The 16,417-nt window shown below is 46.4% G+C and overlaps 1 protein-coding gene across 1 annotated transcript; it reads right to left on the bottom strand.

Annotated features, from left to right (window-relative positions):
- Window positions 1–614: 614 nt before the first annotated feature.
- Window positions 615–15,944, bottom strand: Serpinc1 (serpin family C member 1). The gene is made up of 7 exons (XM_075988385.1): window positions 15,795–15,944; window positions 13,615–13,984; window positions 9,628–9,843; window positions 7,724–7,861; window positions 5,090–5,480; window positions 3,276–3,340; window positions 615–1,173 (listed from the first exon to the last, which is right to left on the bottom strand). Exons 1-7 carry the CDS (start codon window positions 15,833–15,835, stop codon window positions 985–987), a joined length of 1,410 nt encoding a protein of 469 aa, XP_075844500.1. The 5' UTR covers window positions 15,836–15,944; the 3' UTR covers window positions 615–984.
- Window positions 15,945–16,417: the final 473 nt, after the last annotated feature.

Below are 16,417 nucleotides of genomic sequence, written 5' to 3'. Positions count from 1 at the left end.
TTTCTTTTCTTCTTCTTTTGATTAAAAGTCAAATGAAAATACAATAGCACTAAAATATTATTCAGAATTACATCATGTCTAAGTACCGGGTTCATTTCCCCTTAATTTAGCAGTTGTCCTCTGGTTCTCCTCCTGTAGATTCTGTCTTTCCCCTGGTGACAAGCCAATAGTTCTTGGAGGGCTAGCATGTCTCCTAGAGCCCTGTTGTGTCGGGGAGGGGGGAGGGCAGGAGGGCCAGGGGAGGGAAATTAAAGAAGAGTTAAGAGGTGGGTTTATGTAAACATATTTAAAGCAGTTAGCAAAAGCTTTCTCATTGAACAGCTTTAAGAACAATGTGAATGAAACCTTAGCAACTTGGCTAGTAATCTGAAAAGTCTATTAATGTATACTTGAAATTCTGTTTGTATAAAAATGCATTTCCTCTTTATTTTGACACTGTATAAGAACATTATGCATGTGAGTGGTTTGAGAAATAAAAGGTTTAATACTCAAATTTGAATCTCTGTCTTTTCTATATAGAGAGATTAATTTGTTTATACTCTTGGAATTTTGTAGTATGGTAGGAAGACTGAGAATTTAAGGCCCTTTACCCTTTCAAGAAGCCTGCTCTCCTCCAAGATGAAATAATAACATATTTACGTCTTTTATTCTTATGGTTTTCTGTTCTACTTTTGGGGAAAGGGAGTCATCTTGAGACAGGGTCTCTCCCTATGCAGTCCAGCCTCAACTGTAGATCCTTCTGCTTCTGTCTTCCAGAGTGCTAGGATATAGGTGTGTGCCACCATGGCTGGCCTCTTCCCCTTTAGTTACCCAGACATTGTTACTGGGTAGAGAAAAATTGGAAATGTCACTTTCCCAGATTCCCCAACAGCATCTTAATCTGCGCTTCCTCTCTTGTCTTCGTTTTGAGTGGAAGAGCCCATTCTTGTGAGGTGGCAGCCATATTTATTTTTACTTCTGGTCACAAACAGCAAAAGGAAAAGGTCAAAGACTGTTTTCGCTCACACAAGGGTTAGCCACTCTCCCCATGAACAGAATAGTGTTCAGAGCAACTTCCCTGATAAGGACCAGGAAGGGCCTGTTGGCCTTGAAGGTCACCCTGCTTGGGTTCAGTGAACGGCCAGCAATCACGACTGCAGTGCTCGCTGCTGCTTCGCTGCCTTCCTCATTCACCTGCAGGTCACACAGGAAACAAGCATTAGCTACCCTGCTAGTCCACACAGCTAGTCCACACACACAAACCCTGCAGCTCCTCACACTGATGTTTTCCAGTAGCTAGTATGCATGAAATGTATGCCCTGGCAAAGCTGCAGCCCATACTGGGCGGTTCTGTTGAACTTCTCCATATTGGGGTTCATGGTCTTAAGCTGATGAGGATGATTGACCAGGTCTCTTCCTCAAGAGGGCACCAGGTCTCACTACAGATGGCTGTGAGCCACCATGTGGCTGCCGAAAATTGAACTCAGGACCTCTGGAAGTTAAGGCTGTAACGGCTGAGCCATCTCTTCAGCCCTAATATGCTTGGACACAAATGATTCCCTCCAGAAGCCTCCTCATTCTTACATCCAGTGGATGCAATGCACTGGGCTCATCTAAAGTCTTGCGAGAGTTGTACAAGTGTGATTCCTGAACTAGAAGTCACAGTCTGGTAGCATGGTGGAATGCTATCGTAGGGCATTGTTTTGAACCAGCTGCTAATAGAAATTCAGGAGCAAGATCAGACATCTATAATTGAAATAGATTCACTCTTGAAGTATAAAAAAATCCTAGGTATAACTACCCCCAAACAGCTACACAGAAGCTGTGCCTTATGAAAAGACAGTCCTCCAGTTGGATGAGATGTTTTTCTTGGAGTAATAACCTGAGCATGTGTTTGAATGACACATCCGAAGGGCAGACTGCCTTCAGAAAAATCTGACCATTGATAACATTATGTGTTACTGTCTTCTCTGGGATAGGATCTTGCTGTGCTTTCTAGTAGCTGAGGCTAGCCTGTCATTCAGGATCCTCCTGTATTAGCCACCTACTCTGGTTTCTTTTAAACAGTCTTATTATATACCCCCTTGCTGGCTTTCAGCTTTCTTTATAGACCAGGCTGGCCTGGAACTTGTGGCAATCCTCCTGCCTTTGCCTCCTCTCCTGGACCATTAAGTACGTGTGATCTCTGTGCTTTGTGGGGCTGGTTAATGTTTTTTTCCCTTCCCTTTGGCTGTTCCACATATATTCCAAGTTCATGCTGGGACTAAATTTCCAAGTAGTGTGAAGATAAGATACAGCCAGCTCCCACTTCCCTCAGGTCCCACTGAGCTTGGCTCCTACAATTAGTTCTCTGACACTTACTCTGAACCTTTCTCTCTGATTGCAGCCTTGCAAACTCAAGCCCTGTAAACTTTGTCTAATCTTGGCCCGTTTCCTTCTGCTCAGTCTTTGCTCCCAGGATGAACAGCCTACACCACTCGGTGTCCAGCCTGAACATATGTGAAAACCCCCTGAGATCTGTGTAAAGAAACAGGTTCTTAGGCTCCTCCCACGCCCATCAGTCTCCAAGGGCAAAGATCTCCACCTAATGCTAAGGAGCCACACTTCGGTATCTGAGAATCAGAACTACAAGCTGGCATGACTTACTCTAACACAGTTCTGTGCTCGCCTCGGTTGGGGGAAGAGAGGCTGAGCAACACTCCACAATTTTCCAAACTGAGACTTCTCAGATCTCAGCACACTATTGTGTGTAGTGAATCTCTCAGGATCAACATGTGCCAGCCTAACTAGGTTTCTGAAATGCTGTCTCTCACAAGAGTCTCCTAGAACACACCTGGGAACACTAAGGCAAGCCACACTCATTAGTTACCCCTTTCTTATGTTCAATTGCTCTTCACCTGCTTCACTTAAACACACGCCCCTCCCCATTCTGTCCAGATTGGGTTTTAGTATTTTGCCCCATGTTTTCCATATTCCTGAAACATCCCAGAATTCCCTCTCAGTGGCCTGTGCTGGCTCCTTTTCCTTGGGCTTCCCTCTAAATATGCTTATCTGGCAGGAGAGGAGGTCAAATAGCTGGAGCTTGAATGTCGTACACAGGCAGACCTCATGGAGAAGGCTTCAAGCTTCTCCTCGTGCATGATTAAAGGAATATTGCAAACTTGCCTCTTCCCCGTTCTGTCCTGCTGCTAACAGACCTGCTGTGTCTGCCCAAGAGCGCAGCAGGAAACTCCAGACACTTGTGCAGAACTGACAGCAATGCAGAAAAGGCAGAAGGTGGAGGGAGATGAACTCACCTCAAGAAACGCTTTGTGGAATGCATCAGAGACATACAGGTCATTCCTGCCGTCTGCAACAATCCCTAGAAAGGAAGATCAGGAAAGCGGGTGTGTGATTTGACTCCAGGCCACACAGGAGATCAGTCTGAATGAAGACATTCCTCTGAGTGGTTTGAGAAGTAGAATGCTGAACTCCCCTCATCACAACCTCCACCCCCTCACTGGATACCTCTTAAAAACAGGGAGGTAGTTGGACTTCTTTGACTTCTTTGTCAGCTTCTTGTGAATTTAATGTCAGCTTCTTGGGGAAGGTGGAAGGGTGGGACTCTGTTCTTAAAGAAAAACCTGACTATATCAAATAAAAATGTTTTCCCAGACTGGTAACATTTTTGAGAGGTTTGGCTTTCACAGCTAGTTTAAAGGTTAACTCAGTAAAGATAAAATCAAATTACCTGGTTGATACCTTTTTAAGATAGAGTCTCTTTGGGTAGCCCAGGCTGGCTTTAAACTGTCATCCTGCCTTAGCCTTGAGTGTTGAGATTATAGTTGTGTGCCACCATGCCCACTTCTGGGCTTCTTTTTGACAGAGATATCGGGGGGTCAATGAGATTGTTCATTGGGTAAGGGCACTTTGCCCCCAACCCTGACAACCTGAATTTTTTTTGTTTTTTTTTATAGATTTATTTATTTATTTATTAAGTATATAGTGATCTGCCTGCATATGTCCCTACAGGCCAGAAGAGGACAGCATATTTCATTACAGATGGTTGTGAGCTACCATGTGGTTGCGGGGAACTGAACTCAGGACCTTTGGAAGTGAAGCCAATTCTCTTAACCTCTGAGCCATCTCTCCAGCCCCTGACAACCTGAATTTAATCCCTGGGATACACATGTCTTTAAACATCTGAAAGTTGTACACACACACACACACACACACACACACACACACCCACCATGGCACTTGTGCATCCTCATACACAGATAAGTGTATAGATAAGCAAAAGATATTGCCAGACATGGTGGCACACACCCATAATCCCAGCACTCAGGGTGGAAACAGCACAGTCAGTTGAAAGTCAGTCCTAGCTGCACAGTGGTTTCCAGGCCAACCTGGGCTGCCTAAGACCCTGTCTCAACCAAAAAAAAAAAAAGTGTTTTAAGGTCCATTTTTTAGCTTTAATTTACTGTCATCTCGTTTTTATTTTATTCAAGATTTATTCTCTCTCTCTCTCTCTCTCTCTCTCTCTCTCTCTCTGTGTGTGTGTGTGTGTGTGTGTGTGTGTGTGTGTGTGTGTGTGTGTAGGCACCTATGAAATCAGATCCCCTGGAGCTGGAGTAACAGGAAGTTGTGAGATATCTGCCTTGGATTCTGGAAACTGATCCTGGGTCTTCTGCAATAATGATCCGTGCTCTTAACTGCTAAGCCATCTCTCTAGCTTCTTTTTTATTTTGCTTTTGAGACAAGGGCTTCTTAAATAGCCCAGGCTAGCCTGGATCACTATCTTTCTGCCCTACCTCCCAAGTGCTGGAATTATAGGCTTGTCTCAGCATGCCTCACTTTTAATGTCTGTCTCTTTGAATTCCAATGGTGTCCTCTCCTCTATTAGATACAAAATCATAGGATGACAGTCCTGGCTAGACTCCTGGAAACACCCCCTGTCACAGTGGGGCTGGGAAGGGCAAAGGATTGCCACAGCTTATCACAGAGCCCAGATCAGAATCCAGGTATCCTGACTTGACACTCTTTTCTGTGCTTCCCTTGACTGTCTCTCCCACACGTGGTCAAGCCTTCACCTTGAAGTAGAGAGGAGGTAGTTTTCTCCTTTACCAACCTGGGAGTTGGGACTTCTCAGGGTTGAACAGATCCACAAGGCCCATGTCTTGCAGCTGCTCCTTTAGACTGAAGCTATCCTCAGTGCGGAAGCGGGGCATATGGACCACAAGCATGGTCTCCGTCAGCTCGTCTAGCCACTCCTGGAGCAGCTCTGGGGAGAGTTCCCGCTCCACCTTGGCCAGGCTCTTCTCAGGCTTGGGCAGGATGAGCACCATGGTGATGTCATCGCCCTTGAAGGGCAGCTCCAGCACCTGGGTGCCTTCTGCTACACGCCGGTATTTGAATTTGCCTTCCTGGTACATCATAGACACTGGGCATGTCTGCTCATCAGCCTTGTAGAACATCTCCCTCCTTGTGTTCTCAGGGCTAAACTTTGACTTCCACAGGCCCTGAAAGACGTCAGATTGGAGAATCATAAAGCAAGATCAAAAATATCCTAGCTGAATACGTCCTGATATGGGACATGATCATTGTCGGATTGCATCAGCAGATAAATGCAGCTGTTAGAAAAGCTAAATGTCTCTTAAAAGGCTAAGAATTATGTGTGAATGGCATGGTTACTTCTGTGTATTTCTATGTTTTTCAGATTTCCAGCAATATTAGTATCATTACTTTTTTTAAAAAAATATTTATTTATTATGTGTACAGCATTCCTGCCATGTGTGCCCGCAGGCCAGAAGGGGGCTCCGGGTCTCATCATAGATAGTTGTGAGCCACCATGTGGTTGCTGGGAATTGAACTCAGGACCTCTGGAAGAGCAGTCAGTGCTCTTAACCGCTGAGCCATCTCTCCAGCCCTAGTATTCTTACTTTTACGTGTGAGAGGAGGGGCTTGCCCCTGTGCGTGTATGGACGTCAAAGGGCAACTCCTCACCAAGCAGGGACTGGTTCTTTCTTCCCACCATGTGGGCTCCATGCTGGAACTCTGCCAGGTGTGGTGACAAGCACCTTTATCAGCTGAGCCATCTTGCCAACCTAGTATTTTTTTTTTATCAGAAAAGTCTAAATCCAAGACTAGCCTACAACCCTGTTTGCAAGTACATTCTGCCTTGTGTTTCTGCTGACAGCCTCCAGAGCTCGGTGCTCTATCCCTGATGAATTAGAGGGCAGACTCAGACAGCAAGCCCAGGAATCTGTCTGGAAATCCTGCCTGACTTCCGGCACCAATCTTTCTCATTGTCTGACTCTTTGCCCTTGTGATAAGTCATTTAACTTTGAGTGGTGGCTTCTCACCAGCAAGTTAGGCATTAAAAAGAGCCAATGGCTTTAGAATGTGAACTGTGTACTCTAAGGATGTACAAATACCTCACGAAGCATTTCACGTGCTCACCTACTCTGTCCCTTTGATAATCCTGTAAAGTAGGTGAATTCTCGTTACCATTTTTTAGATGCAGAAATCAGGCCATAGGAAAGTCCCCAGTATCTCCCCAGTAACTCACAAGAATTTGTATACTTGGGCTGGATGGTGGTGGCACACGCCTTTAATCCTAGCGCTCAGGAGGCAAAAACAGGTGGATCTCTGAGTTTGAAGCCAGCCTGGTCTACAAAATGAGTTCCAGGACAGCCAGACTGTTACACAGAGAAATCCAGTCTCAAAAAACAAAAACAAAACCATATACTTACAAACAAGAAGTCAAGATTTCAACAAAAAATCATACTGCATAAATGGCCCAAGGTCTCACTTGCAGTGGCAGGAAGATCAAGAGTACTAATAAATAGCAAATTGTCCCATAAACTGTAGGATAACACGCTGAGGGAATGCAGTCTATTGTTCTAATAAATAGCAAGTTGTCACATAAACTGTAGGGTGACAACATGTTGTGGAAATGCAGACTATTGTTCTGGAGGAGAGGGGATCTCCGAGTGGCAGAGTCCCTGGGCCACAGGGAGGAAGGAGAAGCACCAACATTGCATGTCTAAGGACAAAAAATACGTCACAATTGCAGCTGCTCTGCAGAATGTCCATGGTGTCTTTTCCACTATCCTTTCCCTCTCCTTCTCAAATGTGGTAAAATTGGAGTGGTCGTTAGACCCCTGGACTCTGAGGAAAACAATTCATATACATGGCCACATCACAGGCCCCTTCTTAGTCTGCAGTGAGCCCAGTACTCAGAGCTTCTGAACCCCAAGGAGCTGTATACAATAGAAATTGCTCTAGGCAGTGAAGAAATCCACCAGTAAAATCATTTTGTTTCAGATTTTAAATACATTAACTGAGCATAGTTTGAATGCACACGCCTTTAATTCCAGCACTCAGGAAGCAAAGGCGTGTGGGTCTCTGGAGGCCAGCCTGGTCTACTTAGCAACTTCCAGGACAGTCAAAGATGCATAATTTTAAAAAAAAAAAAGGAAGAAGACAAAAAAGAAAAAAAACATTAATTGTATGGCAGAAATTGTCACACAAGTGCAAAAGCTTGTTAGCCTTGAAGGATAGTTCACCTGTTCTGCCCCAACCTGGGGACATGACTAAGCCCCTGGACTGCTGGGCTCTTCAAAAATTTATATGGCTGCCTAGCTCATGCATGGACCATTTCTCAGGAGGGATCTGACTACACATGCCCCAAGATGTGGAAGAGGGTGAGCTTCATAGTGAGGGGAAGTCCCTGGGGTCTCTCTAGGACCAACTGGAGTACCTTGAAGTAAATGGTGTTAACCAACACCAGGGCTGTGAGCTCGTTGATGGCTCCCTGGGGGATGACGTCTTTGATGCGGCCTTCAGTCTTATTAGCTACCCAGTCGTTGATGCTCACTCGGGATTGCTCTGCATTTTCCTAAAGAACACAAGGGGGGTGAGTGGGGAAGCGGGAGAGGAATGGGAGGAGGGAAGGAAGTGTAAATTTTTGAATGGAAAAAAATAAATTAAAAAAAAAAAGAAGTAACCTGTGACCTGCGCAACTCAATTACCCTTGAATTTCAGGTCCCCCCTGCATGTTGTTCTTCATTTCTCTGCTCTCGTCCAGTGTCTGGTTGAGAGGCCACCGCTTTAGCGCACTGATGAAGCCTCACACATCCGACACACTGTCACTTGTGTGTTCTCCTATGGTTAATCTTTTGTCATGCCAGCGGTCACACCAGGAACCAGCCCACTAACAAATGTTAGAAGAAGAGAAAGAAAGAGGAGACCAAGGATCAGGAAAGAAGGACAAGGAATGCAGTCTGAAGGGCAGAAGGCCCGGCGTTATCTACTCTGATGCTGGAAAACCTAAACTCACGGGAGCATCTTCTCCAAACATGGTCTATGGGAAGAAATGAGTAATGATGTGGTTAAGAGGAAAGGGGGTAGTCCTGTGTAGTAAAATAAGTTTAGAAAAGGTGGTGGTGGTGGTGTGCACCTTTAATCCCAGCACTTGGCTGGCAGAGGCAGGCGGATCTCTGTGAGTTCAAGGCCAGCCCGGTCTATAGAGTGAGTTCAAGGCCAGCCCGGTCTATAGAGTGAGTTCAAGGCCAGCCAGGGCTACAGAGTGAAATAAAATGCTGACAGAATTAAGCTTGGTGGTTGGAATGGGAACAGCCCCAGCGCTTCATGTGTTTGCATACTTAGTCCCCAGCTGATGAAGGATTTTTGGAAAGGATCAGGTGTGTCCTTCCTGGAGGAAATATGTAACTGGGAATCAGCTTTGTGGTTTCAAAAGCCCATGCCAGCCTCAGTCTCTCTCCCTGCTTGTGATTAGGCCTGTGGCTGCCAGTCTGCAGCCACGCTTTCCACCATGATGAAAATGGACCACGCCCTCTGAAACCCTAAGCAAACCCCCAGCTAAATGCTTTCATTTTTTAAAAAAATATTTATTTATTATGTATACAACATTCCTTCCATGTATGCCTGCAGGCCAGAAGGGGCACCAGACCTCATTATAGATGGTTGTGAGCCACCATGTGGTTGCTGGGAATTGAACTCAGGACCTTTGGAAGAGCAGGCAATGCTCTTAACCACTGAGCCATCTCTCCAGCCCTAAATGCTTGCATTTTTAAGAGTCACTTTGGTCGTGGTATCTCTTCACAAAAACAGAACAGTAACTAAGACAGAAGTCAAGGTATTTTTTGTTGTATTATACTTTATAGGCTTGGGTGCTTCATGAGCTCCAAGGGGGCATGTACCAGTTTTATTTTACCATGACATATTTGAGCTTGGTAAGATTAAATAAAAAAGTAATGTGTTACACAACGTCTTTAGAGAACCCCCAAGCCGGGCGATGGTGGCGCACGCCTTTAATCCCAGCACTCGGGAGGCAGAGGCAGGCGGATCTCTGTGAGTTGGAGACCAGCCTGGTCTACAGAGCTAGTTCCAGGACAGGCTCCAAAGCCACAAGGAAACCCTGTCTCGAAAACCCCCCAAAAAAGAGAGAGAGAGAGAGAACCCCCATAACAGAAGGCGTGAGTACCGTTGCTCTCTGAAGTCTGGAGTAAGGGTTACTGTGCCAAGGGTTTTGATTTGTCCTCAGCCTCCACCAGCCATTGGCAAGTACAGCAGTGTTCATTTGGATCCTGTTTCTCCCCCTTCTCAGTGTGAGTGGAGAGGACTCCGATGTCTACAACTCACCTTGAAGTCCAGGGGCTGGAGCTTGGCTCCATAGACAATCTCACTAATGTCCTGATAGGTCTCGTTGAAGGTAAGGGATTTGTCTCCAAAAAGGCGGTTCGCTGCTACCAAGTTGGAGGACTTGTTGGCTTTTCGATAGAGTCGGCAGTTCAGTTTGGCAAAGAAGAAGTGGATCTGATCGGATGTTTTCTCTGAGATAGTATCAAACTTAAAAACCTATAGTGACAAAAGAAAACAGTCGGTGTGATTGGGCAGCCCAGTTACCACGGGTACCAGGTACAGTGCTGGACCAACAGCCGTTCTCAGCGGCTAAGTTCCCTCCAGTACAGTGCCTGGTACAGCATGAGCAGCTCATGTTTTGAAAACGACTATGCAAGAAAAAGAAGAGTAAAAGGCGGGGAACGTAATGGGGAAAGACCAAAAGACAGGACTGCCACCTGCTCCTTAAGGGACTGCAGACCAATGCAGGGTACTTTCCGACCCCATGTGGGGAAAGCATCTTGGTAATTCTCGACAGATCGAGGAACCAAGATAGTGGATCTCACTGTAAACAAGCATTTCCACAGCATCTGCTTGGGTCAGCACCTCTTCAGGGCTCTGCCATGCTGGCTGTGGAAGGGCTGAGAAAGGCAAAGATTGTGTCAGCAAGGAAATAAATAAACCCAGAATCAGAGTCTTGGGGTTAAAAGGACTCTCATACCAGTCAGCTGCCACAGACCCAAACCACCTTCTTCATCACCAGCACACAATGGAGAGGCTGGCCCCTCCCCCTCTATGCTCTGTCCTCCGTGGGAAAAGGCTTTCGGTTTTATTTATTCTGCAATTCAGGTTTTCCTGATTTTGTTCTAATATGCACTCTGTGCTTGTGTGTGTGCCATGTGCACGTGGGTGTGTGCACACATGCAGGCAGAGCTCAGAGGACAACCTCGAGTCTTGTTACTCAGGAACCATACACCTTTCTCTCCACCTTAAAACAGTGTTTATTTGGAGGGTGGTGAATGAATGCCTCGTGTGTGGGCATGCCTAAAGAGCCCAAGAAGACTCTGGATCTTCTGCTGCTGGGACTACACAGGTTATGAGCTGCCAGATGTGGAAGCTGGGAATCTAACTTGAGTCCTCTGGAAGAGAAGGAAGCTCCTTTCACCTCCGAACTCTCAATCCAGACCCATCTTTCCCTTATGTGAGACAGTCTCTCACTGGCCTGGAGCTGCCGCAAGGGATTCGCCCATCTCTCCGCCCCAGCTCTGGAATTACAAGCCTGTGCGTTAAAGCCCAGCTTTCCGGGTCTGGAGCTCAAACTCAGGACTTGTGCCTGCAAGGCAAGCTCTTCACACTCTCCCCAGGCCCCTTTTGGATCACTCTTGGCTAAAAGCTCTGTGGGTCTCTTGGAGAGAGAGTCCCATCGATTTTCTATATCTGACTTCCCATGTGCGCGTTGGGAAGCTCTGTAGAAGAGACTCAGGACGTGTTTGATTACAAGTGATGTCATATCTCTGGTGGGTTTTTCTGCCTGTCTTTATTTTGCGTTGGCAGAAATTAAACCAAGAGCTCTGTGAATTACTAGTCACGTGCTCTACCCCCAGCCACGTCTCCAGCTCTTGTTTCTTTTCATAAAAAGGATCACATTTAAGTTCACATTTGAGGACAGGGACATTTGAGACTGAGGCCAGTGTGTGAGAACTTACTGATAGGGGGCAGCATTGTGACAGGAGTTTCTAATGTGCTGCCCAGCATCCTTCACAAGAGCACCAGGGACAGACTACAGGGAAACGACAGTCTCTTGTCCACTGTGCTGGAGACACGGAAGAAGCAGCCTCTGAAAGCTGAGCCCTCTTCTGTGAGAGCAGGTGTGCATTGCCTCAGCCCTGAGCTGAACAAATGAAGTTTAGTGGAAACCGGCCACTAGCATAGATAGAGATAAACCTTCCTAACTTCCAGAATTCAGTGACTTGGAATCACAGGACCACTATATGCCATGCTGGAGGGTTTTCTGCCTCCCTGTCATTTGTCCTTGTTTCCAGAGTGAGATTCTGACGTAGGATTCCCCTTTGTATACTATGAATATGTTTTATTACCAATGGTTAATAAAGAAGCTGCTTTGGGCCTATTGCAGCACAGAATAGAGCAAGATGGGAATTCTGAGCAGAGAGTTAAAAAAAAAAAGAAGGTGGAGTCAAAGAGATGCCTGTAGCAGCTGAAGGAGACAGAACCATGAGCCTGGTGGCAATACTTAAAATAATAAAAATGGTTTAATTTAAGATGTAAGAGTTAGTTAATAAAAAGCCTTAGTTAATAGCTCAAGCAGTGTTTTAATTAATATAGTTTCTGTGTAATTCTTTTGGGTCTGGGGACCTGGGAAATGAACAAGCTGTCTCTATCTATAAGATTCAACCTGAAGAAAGCCAACAGGGCACTCAAGTCAAGGGCAGAGTAAGGATCTAATGTTTCCACCCATGGTTTAGGGTGATACCAGTGGCTACTTCATTCATGGTATTTCTTATCATCTTGCTACACACACACACACAATATACATATACATATATACACACATATAAATGATAAAATAAATGAATATACACATAACTGGGCATAGTAGTACACACCTGTAATCCCAGCACTTGGAAAGTAGAGGCAGGAGGACCACAAGTTCAAGGACAATATTGTTGTAAGGAGGCTGCTTGTTCATTTCCCAGCCGCTCAGACTCCCAAAATAACCACATAGAAACTGTATTAATTAAATCACTGCTTGGCCTATTAGCTCTAATTTCTTATTGGTTAGCTTTTACATATTAATTTAACCATTTGTATTAATCTGTGTATCGCCACATGGCTGTGGTTTATCAGGTAAAGTTCCGGCATCTGTCTCCGGTAGGGCTACATGGCTTCTTTCAACTCCACCTTCCTTCTCCCAGCATTCAGTTTAGTTTTCCCCACCTAGCTCTATTCATTTGCCCTATCACAGGCCAAGACAGTTTCTTTATTAACCAATGGTATTCACAGCATACAGTGGGAAATCCCACATCACAACATGCGTGAGACATTGTTTCAGAAAATGAGTGAATGAGAGAGAGAGAGAATGACTAACAAGAGAAGTTGCGACACCAGCCTTCTCCCATTTATAAATAGTGCAGAGCATGGGCTGGCAAGAGGAGTGAGCAGGTACAAGCACTTCTTGTCAACCCTGACAGCCGGCATTTGATCCCTAGAACCCACAAAAAGTCACATGAGTAGCCTGTATCTGTAATCCCAGCGCTCCTATAATAGGGGGTGGAGAGACCAAAGAATCACCTGGAAGTTTGTAGGGAAGCTAGCCTGGACTCTGCAGAAGAGCAGAAATGAGGGACTCTCGCTCAACAAAGTGGAAGGAGAGAACCGACTCCTGAAAGTTGTCTTGGGCCTCCACACACATGCCGCAGCACTCAAATAATAATAAGTAAAATAATTTTTAGATGTGAGAGACTAGGAAACATCTATAAAGAAGACATTCAGGTAGTAACTCCTTGACTAATTAAAAAAAAATAGCCACATGGTAGCTAATACTTGTAATTCTGCTATTCATAAGGCTGAGGCCAAGTGATCGTCACAAGTTCAAGGTCAGTCAGAGCTACTTATTGTAAGTATGGGGTCAACCTGGGCTACATAGTAAAAACCTTTCTCAAAAACTGAAGGGTTATTTTGAAAAATAGTCCTGGACAGGAGAGATTGCTCAGCAGTTAAGAGCCTTGGCTTCTGCTTTTCCAGAGGCCCCGGGGTTCAATTCCCAGCGCCCACATGGCAGCTCACAACTGTCTGTATGTTACTCCAGTTGCAGAGGAACTAACAGAGACACATGCAGAAAAGAAAGAAAGAAAGAAAGAAAGAAAGATCCCAAGACATGAAACAATGATTCCAAGAGAGTCATAACCCACAGTGAGTTCACGATCATTAGACATAAAGAAGTTTGAGAGATGTTCCCCAGCAAGGAAAGAGGTAGAGAACTCACACTACCTCCATCAGCTGCTTGAGGGTGTCATTACAGGCACCCAGCTTGGTCATAGCAAAAGCCGTGGAGATGCTCAAGGGCGACAAGAAAATGTTGTCATTGTCATTCTTGGAGTCTGCCAGGTGCTGATAGAAGGTGGTGGCAAATCGAGAGTTGGCCTTGGACAGTTCCCAGACCCGGCGGTTGGTGGCCTCTGGGATCTTCTGCTCTTGGCCATCCTCGTCAGTGGCCTTCTTGTTTGGAGAGCGGTAAATGCACATGGGATTCACAGGGATGTCCCGGGGCTTCGCTATGCAGATGTCATCCACAGAGTTTCCATCACAGATCACACAACCCCAGGCACCAATGAGTAGCAGGGAGAGGAGACGTACCTTCCTGCAGGGGGACAGAACTGTGACTACCCATGCGCACTGGCCACCACAGTCCTATCCCCGAGAAGCACAGGTTCTGGTCTTTGCATCTGAACTAAGCTTCGCTGTCCAGAAGACCCATCCTAGGCTCCTTGCATGGACACAGTTATATACTAGAAATATATGTGTGTGTTCTTGCTCTGAAAAGGAGAATGCAGTTTCCCTTGGTGAGTGGAACACACACATGTGCCCTCTAGAGAGACAGAGAGCAAAGGGAGCCAGTCCCCAGACACAGATGGAGTATAGCCTGGGAGGCTTTGCCTAAGAGGTTAAGAGAATGAATGCAGCCAGTTCAGTGTCTGCTTGCTGAAGGTTCCCAGATCCATAGCCCCAGCCTGACTGTTGGCCAGACAGTCCCGTCTGGAAGGCCTGGGGCTGCCATCGTGAGATGTGACCTGCTGAGCTGGTTTCCCACCCACACATCTGCTCTTCCATCCTACAGCCATGGATCCTGAACCAGGAAGTCACCCTGAATCCTTCCCCTCCTCATTTAGTCTGACCTTAGATTCTCCGTACCCCCTGACCTTTACTGCATTCGCCTTGGTTCTGCCCTCATTCTTTTCTGTACCCTGAATTTCCCCCATAGCTTCTAACAGGGGTCACTAAAAGTAAAGATAATCTCACATTGAAGGTGTTAGGATTCAAATAGGGTTTCAGGAGCCTAGGTTGCTTCATCCTCACTGTGTGGCTAAGGATGACCTTGAACTTCTGATTATCCTGCCTCCGGACCCCAAATGCTAGGATGGTTGGCAGGTATAATGCCCAGTTTGATATCTTTCTAAAAAAAATGAAATAGTAGCCAAGTGTGGTAGGGTATATATCCTTAATCTCAACATTTAGAAGGCTGAGGTAGGAGGATCATGAATTTGAGAGCAGCCTGAACTATATGATACCTCAATTTAAAAAAAAAATGAAGTAGTGAGATTGGCAAGAGAATCTGGACACTCAGTAAAGCAAACCAAGGAATAAATTCCCCAGAATATGCCTGTAGCTAAAACAGTGTGGGCCAGGCTACCCCCAGTTGCTCTGGGGTACCTGAGCCACCTGAAGGGAGTCTGTATCTGGGCACTGAGTCCGTCTAGTCCCCTTCTGGAAGAAAAAGTCAGGCACAGAGTGCAGAAAAGACTTGCTGAGGAAGTCTGCTCCGTGGGAGACTCGGTGGGCTGTGGAGGCTGAGGGCAGGCAAAGAGTGTGTGGACTTTTGTATGGTCTGAAACCAATTCTGCAGCTTGAGAAGTGAAGCCATTAAGGGAAAGGAGGAAGGGAGGGTGACAAGACGGAGGAGGGGTGAGGGAAGGGAGAGAGAGCAACGGTCCCTATCTCTCCATTGTCTGGTGTCTCTCATTTTGTACTTGGGGCTTTTGGAAACGTGAGTGGAGGCGGGAGCGTAATAGAAACCACAGTGGCCAGGCCAGGCTCTCCTTGCTTCCAGCTTCCTTCAACAGTTACATTAAGAAGGGTGTGGTAGCCAGGAGGGAGTCTCTCTATGACAAGGGAACAGGGCTTTGGCATTAGTCAGAGGTCCCCGAGACCGGGACAGTTGCTTCCGAGAGAGATCAAGCAAATTAGACGGCTGCCCTGGCCGCGTCCTTCGCATCGCCCATCTCTTCCCATGGGAAGGCCTCCCTTGCGTCGGGAGCTAAGAACTTAAGATAGGGCTTAGGTGAAAGGACATCTTCCAAGTAGGTCATTAACTACCAGGGAGACAGCCTGGTCTTTTCAGTGTCAGAGGTCAGCCTTGTGAGTCCTTCAGAAAACTCAGAGAGATCCCTTACCTGTCTCCAGCAGCCGCGCTCCCTAGCCCATTGGAATACATGGCCGATGCGCTTCTACAGAGGAGGACAGGAGATGGTGCTGGCTGAGGCGGTCGCTCTGAAAACTGCTTCTTTCCTCTAAATCTTACAGAGGTCCAGAGGCCAGGTGGGGGTGGGGAAGGGAGGTGGTCAGGAGCGAAGGGCTGAGGTCAAAGGCCGATGACCCATTCCCAGGGTTAAGCAAAGTATAGAACTCGGTGTTGTTTAATTAGTAGGCAAGTTAAAGTTCAGTCAGGCCTAGGGAAAGTGTGGTCCCCCTTTCTTGCCCACAGCCCTTCATTCTCCCATCACGTTTATGAGGGAAAGGGAAGAACACAGAGAATTCAAACCTGCTTAGGAAGTCCCTGACTCAGGAGGACTCTGAAGGAAAACAATTCTGATTAATCAAATCAGGAGATAGCAGAAGTAGAGGGGTGGAACTGGGAACAGCTGCTGTTATGGCTCCCCACCTCAGTGGGCTGGCCCCACAGTTGTGTAGCTGAAGTTGACCTTGAACTCCTGATCTTCCGGTTTCTACCTTCCAAGTGCTGGGATTACGGGTGTGAGCCTCCACCCCTGTTTCCTTTACTGTCCACAAGAGCAGC

This window comes from Microtus pennsylvanicus, chromosome 10 (assembly GCF_037038515.1).
Source record: "Microtus pennsylvanicus isolate mMicPen1 chromosome 10, mMicPen1.hap1, whole genome shotgun sequence".
In the NCBI taxonomy this organism is placed as follows: domain Eukaryota; kingdom Metazoa; phylum Chordata; class Mammalia; order Rodentia; family Cricetidae; genus Microtus; species Microtus pennsylvanicus.
Note: the sequence above shows the minus strand (reverse complement) of the source record. Positions and strands in the feature narration are given on the sequence as shown.

Excerpts from the sequence above, each read along its gene's own strand:
- Serpinc1 (XM_075988385.1), bottom strand. The coding sequence starts at position 15,835 with ATGTATTCCAATGGGCTAGGGAGCGCGGCTGCTGGAGACAG. Across the intron at positions 13,985-15,794 it reads AGCGCGGCTGCTGGAGACAG|GAAGGTACGTCTCCTCTCCC; the intron begins GTAAGGGATCTC and ends GTCCCCCTGCAG. Across the intron at positions 5,481-7,723 it reads TTAACACCATTTACTTCAAG|GGCCTGTGGAAGTCAAAGTT; the intron begins GTACTCCAGTTG and ends GACGTCTTTCAG.